We start from the raw sequence: 7,969 nt of genomic DNA, 5'->3' as shown, positions 1-7,969 counted from the left end.
ATACTCAGGAGCCTGCCTTCAATGACAGAGTTGAAACTGCTCATCAACTGATGATGCTCACCCTCAGCTAATGAAGGAGAGAAAACTCCAACAGCCACCAGTCATGATAAAATTATTTTTATGTTAAAATTACTGGTAACCCAAATATGGAAAAGAGTGTCAGGAGCCCAAAGCAGATCTATAAAAGAGTAAAGATGATTGCACCTGAGGTAGTAACCACCACTGCACTTTTCTCTCTGCTACACCTGGGAAACAGCTACCTGGAAATGTTCTCAATTATTCAAACAGCCACCCGATAGACAAAGTGGTGCCAGAGAACTGATGCAGTTTTTGACAGGCATAGTTCCACTGGACTAAGCATTTTATCAGGAGGCAAGACTTCTGATCTTTCAGTGTTTATATATGTGTATACACAGACATACAGTTTACTTGTGGAAAAGACAGCTTGAGACCAAAAAACCCAAACATTTCAATGATACTTGAAGTTATCCCTTAAAGTTTGTCAAACTAATATTAAAAACTATGATAAAAGGTTTTGAACTAAGAGACTTAGAGGTAAATCTGTTACTATGTTGCTACAACTGTTAACGTAACAGCTGCAAGCGTATGGCCAAGAAAGGGAAAAGGAAGCTGTGAAAGAATCCATTTTCCTCACCAGTTACCAACAGCATACCTGCTTCATTTTACAACCATACCTGCCCCAACCATACAGGTTTGTTGCTTGAGAGCAAACATGTGAGGCACCACAAGGAACAGGCTAATTATATGCAGTAAGTCAATTTGTTGGGTAACTATTAAACCTTGGACAGAGGTAACCAGCATTTGCTCTCTACCTGATACTTGCCAACCACTTACTCTTCTGTGCCTCATTGGCAACAAATACCTGGAAAACAGGGCCAATCTCCTAAGGGCTATATAGCCCTCAAATACAGCACTACCGGATAACCTTCTTCACTGTGGGGGCAGCTTGGTGCTGTGCCTGCAGGCTGCTGTGTTTTCCACATCCCCATACAGCTGTAAGGCAGCAGCAGAAGCGCTACTGCTTCTACCCTCACTGCAGGCAGGACGAGGCAGCAGCAGCGGCCCTGCCACCATGACCAGGCCCGCACTGCTACTGCCACCGCCCCAACGCCTCAGCGGCCGCCCGCAGCTAACGGCAGCACGGGCCTGAAGCGCGACCGGGAACGCACCAGGGAAACGCAGCCAGCGGAGGCAGCCCAGGGGTCCGGCAACACCCCTGAGGCCACTGAGGTGGCGGGGCCCGGAAGGCCACGGGGAGGTCTGGGACACGCTGCCCTGCTCAGCCTACCTCCAGCAGGGCCCTGGGACCCAGGCACCGCCAGGGCTCCCCGCTGCCAGACCGGCCGGGCGAGCGCTCGGCGCTGCGCAGGCAAGCGCACACTCTGTCTTCCCCTAACAACCAGTAAGGGAAGCCGTCCCGCCACAGCCAATAAATAGGCCTTCCCACCCTGACAGACAGACGGTAAGGGCGGTGGCAGCCAATGAGAGAGCAGATAGGCACGCAGGCGGGAGACGCGAGAACCCAATCGAAAAACTCTTCGGCCCCGAGAGGGTGGGAACAAGAGTAAGCTTCAGTCACAGACGGTGTGCTCTTCCTCCAATCAGAGCGTCTTCCCTCATCGCTCTCCCCAGATTGGCTAACACATGGCAGGAGGGCCTTAGCACACGCCTTTCCCCAATAGGAAGGTAGCGCTGCGTGACAGGCGTTCAGATCAGCCAATTATTGCCAGCGCGGACGCCCCCTACCCCTCTCTTGCAAAATGGCGGCGACAGCTCCCGCTCCGGCTCCAGCTGCTCCCGCGGCCGCTCCGGCGCAGAGCCCGGCGGCGGCGCCCGCCGCCCCGGCGGGAAACGCTCCCCCCGCCGCCGCGCCGGCCCCGCCCGCCGCCCCGGCGCCCCCGCCGCCGGCCGCGCCGCTGTCGGCCGCGCTCTCGGGCCCCTTCCCCGGCGGCCGCGTGGTGCGGCTGCACCCGGTCGTGCTGGCCTCCATCGTGGACAGCTTCGAGCGGCGCAACGAGGGCGCGGCGCGGGTCATCGGGACGCTGCTGGGTAAGAGCCGCCGCCCCGCCCCGCCCCGCCCGCCGCCGGCCTGGGGGCGAGCAGCCCCCCGCCCCCGCGGCGCCCCCCTAACCGCGCTGCCCCCCCGCAGGGACCGTGGACAAGCACTCGGTGGAAGTCACCAACTGCTTCTCCGTCCCTCACAACGAGTCCGAGGATGAGGTACGGAGCGCGGGACCGCCCGCCGCCCTCCGGAGGCGGCCCGGGGCCGGCGTGGCGGGCCCGCCTCGCCGGGGGCTCCGCACCGGCCCCGGCCCAGGCCGCCCGGGCCGTGCCGCAGAGCGGTCGGCGGGGCGGTGACTGCCGAGGGGTGCGGCCCGGGTGCTTCCCTGCGCTCCCTCTGATGGCGGCGTTCGGGCTCGGGCCCGTGTTGTCCTCTGCCAAGGGCTAAGCATCCCTGCACCCAGCTGACTTGGTCCTGTCCCGTTTCTCAGGTGGCAGTCGATATGGAGTTTGCCAAAAACATGTATGAGTTGCACAAGAAGGTGTCTCCTAGCGAGATCATCTTGGGCTGGTAAGTCCTCCTTCTGCAAGAACATGCAAGTAGCTGTGTCGGTCCCGTCAACTACTTGAAACCTTGTCACAGGTTGGGAAGCAGAAGCACTAGTGCTTGTGACAGTAACGTTGCAACTCTTGTTATAGAGTCAGTTGTAAAGCTGCTGCAATTCATAATAGGAGGAGACGGTACTGGAGACTTACAGGGTTTATTTTTATTTATATCTAGACAAGGTATCGCAGAGGAGTGATGAGTTAGAGAATACTTGCACGGATTTGTTAGAAGAACGTATCCACCTGTAATACAACCTGCACCACAGAAGATAACTGGTTAGAAAGAAGGGAGAACACAAAAGAGTAGTTCAAAGTACCGAAGGCCTCGGGAGGAATCAGTGATATCAGCTTGAGCGTCCAGAAGTTCTCTGCTGAGCGAAGGTGGAAGCACTTGTGTGGGGATGCCAAGCAAGATCAGTAGGGTGTTATGGGAAGAGAGGCTGTGTCTGAGTGTGTGGATAGGCAGCTTTATTAGTCTTTTCATGCTTCTCTCATTCTATGAAATAGCTTAGTTCTGTTCTTGTGGAGCAAACTTCCTCAACAACCTTTTAATGGCCCAGCAAACTGCAGTTCTAATGACAGGAGTTTTCCTGTATATGCGAGAAGCTAATTGCAGAGCAGCTAAAGGAGCTAGATTAACAAGCTCTACCTCCTGCAGAGAGGATTGATTTGTGGAAGATCTGCTTGGTTGGTCCAGATTTAGTTGGCATGCTTTGGCTTACACAGAAATAAAGAGTTGGTCCAGAGCATAGTGACAGATAACTGAATCTTGGGCATCTGATGTCAGCTGTATCAACTCTTTAAGGCTGGTACTGCAGCACTGGCCCTGTGCATGTTTCGGGCATGTGTGTGCTCAGCCTGTGATTCCTACAATTCTAGGACAGCTGGTCATAAAACTACAAATTCCCTAGTTAAACCACTTGTATTTAGTATGCTTCTGCAGCCCAATGTTTGGAAATCAGTGTTTTGGGATACAAACCTGCTAAATACCAACAATACCAAACATTGGGCACTTGAATGTTGGAAGAATGCCTCCTCAACATGTGCTCTTTTGAAGGTATGCAACAGGTCATGACATCACGGAACACTCTGTCCTGATCCACGAATATTACAGCCGGGAAGCGCACAATCCAGTCCACCTCACTGTGGACACAAGTCTCCAGAATTCACGCATGAGCATTAAAGCCTATGTCAGGTACTCTGGGAGGCTGCATTTCTGGGAGGGGAGCGATCCGAATTACTGAGAGAGACCATGTCAGGGTAACAAGGAATGTAGTGGGCTGCAGTGTCTCATTTTGGAAATATTGTGCAGTAGCTAAAACACAGCAGTGAGCCAGGGATCATGGCTTACCTCCCATCAGAATGTCTTGACCATCATATGTAAGTTGAAAGACCTAACCTTTCATAAGCTGGTAGCTTGTTGGGCTGGGGAATCGTGACTTTAATTAACAGCGTTCTGAACATCTTCGTGGCATTTCACAGGATTCATGTAGCTAGCATTAATGTCACTAACTTCCATCACGCTGTCTGAATGCTAGCCTGTAGTCACTGGCCTTTGTTACTTGGCAGTTTTTATTTATACAAGTTGGAGGATTAGTGCAGTTAAAACATAATTGAAACAGCATCTTCTTGATCAGTCTTTCTTCCCCTAAGCCCCTTCCATTTTTATCAATTGATAATGGAGATTAAATATGGAGAAATGAAACTATTCCACCTCACTGTTCTTCCCAGTACTGGCTGAAGAGCTCTCCTTTTTAAGGATAAAACCCCAGCCTTTCTTTGTAGCGGAAGTCTACTGCTTCTTGACTGTGCCTCTTCAAAAAGGAAGCTGTTCCGTGACACCTTACTTACTTAAAGCATAAAATGAAGTTCAAATACTTTGAATAATAGGAATAATAAAGGTGTTGAGAGTGCTTTGTACTTCAATTTTTGTCATACTTATGTTTGTTCCTGAAGTGATTTCTCAAAGAGCATGGAGTATTTTAGGATAGAAGAATACCTGGTCTATAAGCAAGAAGGAACTGTGGCTAAGAAGATAGTACTTAGCCCTTCACGCTTTCATGCTGACAAACTTCAGACCAGCTAGGAATATTCTTGGATGAAAATGAGCAATTAATAGTATGCCAGCACTCATTTCCTGTCCTCAGTTATCCATGGTCTTAATATTGCTGATTTTGGTGAGAATGAGTAACCTACTCGTGTTCACACTTCAGTGCTAACAGAGTTCATTGAGATGGAAATCTATTACTTCCTCCCTTAAATACGTCCATGCTGAAAATGGTTTGTTGTTTTGTTTTTGTTTTTTTCTAGTGCCCCAATGGGAGTCCCTGGTAAAACTATGGGCGTGATGTTCACACCTCTAACAGTGAAATATGTTTATTATGATACAGAGCGGATAGGAGGTGAATGTTTTCTTCCTATTTTGGTTATAACCATTGTTGTGACACTGTTTAAATGCTTGTTTTACCCTGGTAAAATGGCCATTCTACTGGGAATTAGACTGTCTTGCTGAAGCTGTCATAAAAGTCTTAAAAAAGTTAAGGATTTAAGCTGTTTTCTGTGGCAGTCAGTTTTTTCACTAATCCTGCTTTTGCTTTCAGTGGACCTTATCATGAAGACTTGTTTTAGCCCTAATCGAGTGATTGGCTTATCCAGTGACTTACAGCAGGTGGGGTCAGCATCAGCCAGGATTCAGGATACCCTGACCATGGTGCTCCAGTATGCAGAGGATGTATTGGTAAGGCCAGCTTTTTCTGAGTCAGCAGATAAGTCTGATGTAGGCTTGTGCATCTTGTTCTTCTTTTTATATATTCTCTTTCTGGGCCATAAACTTACTGAGTTTTACTCACATCAACGTGTATGTTTCTTATGCTTAGTCTGGCAAAGTGGCTGCTGACAACACTGTCGGGCGATTCCTGATGGATCTTATTAACCAGGTGCCAAAGATTTCACCAGAGGACTTTGAGACAATGTTGAACAGCAATATCAATGTAAGTTCATCATCTGATTTTTTTCAGTGTATTGCCAGCAATTTTGAAAATTTGTTATACAGACGCAAATTTGTCTGTGATCAAAACAATCTATCTTTTCATACAAACACGTTAATAGAAAATACAGCCCTTTCTTGTCGGTAATTTGATGTTTTAAGAGCTAAAGGTGGATAAAGGAGCTCACCATAATAATCTTGCAAGCAACTGCAAATGAGAGAGTAAGTTTTAAAGTACTTAGGAATTATGCAAGCAATCTGAAAGCCAGCACCAATTCTTCTTTTAGAATGATTGGACAATATGAATTACCAAGCTTAAAGCAGTAGGGATTTCAAGGATAACTGGTGACTTGCCAGCTTCCTTTGCCTGAGCTGAAGTTCTGTCTCCTTGCGTAACACTTAGGACATGAACAAGGTTTTAGTGTGCTACCTTATTTCTGTAACAGATTTTTAGAAAGCGAAAGCTACGTTTCTGGATGTGTTGTTCACCCACAGTCTGCAAGACCAGCACTAATTTTTAATTTTGCTTATACCCTTTGACTTGCCTGGTTAACATGGGTGAACTCAGAGTTAAAATTTCACAAGCAGTGTTTCATATTCTGGGAATACCAAAACCTTCTTCCTGTGAGGGAAGCATTCCTCAGGGTAGGACTTTCAGGACTAACAATATTTCTGATAGCTGATTGTAAACTGCTTTATAGGTGTTAAAAATTCAACTCCCTAATGGGCTACCATCTTTGTTAATATTTCTGATCACTGGTTTTTTTTTTTCCCCTCTCAGGACCTACTGATGGTAACCTACTTGGCAAACCTCACACAGTCACAGATTGCTCTCAACGAAAAACTTCTGAGTTTATAAAGAAACTCCTGCCACCCTACACTTCAAAGAGTCTGAAGAATGAGCAGATACACTTTTCTATGGTGGTGTTACAAATTTCCTTGGACCGTAATTTAATTACCTAGATGGCTTGGTTTACATCTTTATTTCCATTGCCCTGAAAAATCCCTAACGTGGTTTAGGAAATGAATGGGAACAGCTGCAGTTTAGTTGAGCCCAGTATTTTAAAATGGAATAGGTGAATCTTTTGTCCCCTGGGTTTACCTACTTGTATAACAAAATGCAGCTTTATTGTAAGAATGTATTTGAAATAAAAATTTCATTGCAATGGCAAGAATGGCTTCTGTCCAGAAAAAAACTGTTCTTATTTATTGTATAACGAATCCCCGTTTGAAAGAAAGGGGGGATAACATCACATCAGGAAAAGAAAACTAGAGTGGATGCAAGTCAACTCCAATTCTGCAGGCTTCTTTGCGGGGTTTTTTTGCCAACTGTTAAAGCACACTGAAAGCGTGGCTTTTTGTATTGCACATAATATGCTTTTCCATGGAGGACTACAGAATGGTCACTGGTTTATTAGCGGTGTATATGCCCTTCTTCAGCAGGGTACTGACAGAGTATGAGACTGAATTCAGTTTACATTATGGTATTTCTATGCATATCTGATCCTTTGGGAAAGGACAATGCGGTCAACAGCATTAGGCCCTCCAGGTGAGGCTTCAGAGAATTAAACTAGCAACTGAGTTCATGGTTAAAAAGGCTTGAAAAACATTTGTGGCTGAACAAGTGTGGCTACTGGAGTTGCCATCTGTGCAAAACAAGAAAAGCACAGCAAAAGTACACTTCATGAAGTTCTGAGGTTAAAATTCGGGTGTCATCAAACAGCAATTTTCTGGTTTGTGACCCTGTACTGCTGCTAAAAATATGTGAACAGAGACTTCCCCTTTTCTCTCCCAAACCTATTTCACGTTAAATGAGTTCTAGCTGAAAGAAAGCCAATACCAATCTGAGCTGTAACTTTTTACAGTCTCAGCTAGTAGCATTACCTTTAGAAATCTGTTAGGCTGTACTGAGGAGGTTTTGCCTAATAGAGTAAAAGTGTCCCTCTTCTACAACGTAACTGTTCCCAGCTAATTACTAATGACTATTTCTGATGCCTCACATCTGTTTTGGTAAATGAATCTGAAATCTTAGAGAAGCCTGGAAAGCCAGTGTTCCCCAAAATAATTTTTGTGCTAATTTGCCAGATAAATCCAAGAATGGGATTTGGGTTACAAATCTGTAGATCCTGTACTGGTTGTTCCAATCTAGAGAATTCCCACAGGGACTCAATGCTAAATAAGTTCTAATTGCAAGGACAAGGTACATGAAAACTGAAGGTATAGCAAAGATTCTAGTCTCTTTGAAAATATTATTTGTGAGCATTAAATAAGTGTTAAAACTTGGCTCTTGTTTTTTATTAGTCTGAATAAAAATGTTTTGTTTTCCCTTCTCTTCTTTAAACTTGATACTCATAA

The 7,969-nt window shown here is 46.3% G+C and overlaps 2 protein-coding genes across 2 annotated transcripts in view; one reads left to right on the top strand and one right to left on the bottom strand.

Moving 5' to 3' along the window:
• The first annotated feature begins 1,765 nt into the window (after positions 1-1,765).
• On the top strand, positions 1,766-7,897 carry EIF3F (eukaryotic translation initiation factor 3 subunit F). The gene is made up of 8 exons (XM_087763947.1): positions 1,766-2,070; positions 2,171-2,241; positions 2,514-2,593; positions 3,686-3,823; positions 4,939-5,030; positions 5,229-5,365; positions 5,505-5,618; positions 6,396-7,897. Exons 1-8 carry the CDS (start codon positions 1,782-1,784, stop codon positions 6,471-6,473), a joined length of 999 nt encoding a protein of 332 aa, XP_087620073.1. The 5' UTR covers positions 1,766-1,781; the 3' UTR covers positions 6,474-7,897.
• PPP3CB (protein phosphatase 3 catalytic subunit beta) overlaps positions 2,768-7,969 on the bottom strand; it is a 73,636-nt gene continuing 68,434 nt past the window's right edge. Inside the window, exon 19 of the mRNA XM_087763935.1 lies at positions 2,768-2,883. The gene's annotated coding sequence lies outside the window, so the exon portion shown is untranslated. The remainder of the gene's footprint in view (positions 2,884-7,969) is intronic.

This window comes from Nipponia nippon, unplaced genomic scaffold (assembly GCF_047370975.1).
Source record: "Nipponia nippon isolate SJK-2023a ecotype South Korea unplaced genomic scaffold, ASM4737097v1 scaffold_3, whole genome shotgun sequence".
NCBI classification, from domain to species: Eukaryota; Metazoa; Chordata; class Aves; order Pelecaniformes; family Threskiornithidae; genus Nipponia; species Nipponia nippon.
This window is presented reverse-complemented; position numbering and strand designations above follow the sequence as displayed.

Coding starts and splice junctions, on each gene's coding strand:
- EIF3F (XM_087763947.1), top strand. CDS start 1,782: ATGGCGGCGACAGCTCCCGCTCCGGCTCCAGCTGCTCCCGCGGCCGCT. Junction 2,242..2,513: donor ACAACGAGTCCGAGGATGAG/GTACGGAGCGCG, acceptor CCCGTTTCTCAG/GTGGCAGTCGATATGGAGTT. Junction 3,824..4,938: donor AGCATTAAAGCCTATGTCAG/GTACTCTGGGAG, acceptor GTTTTTTTCTAG/TGCCCCAATGGGAGTCCCTG.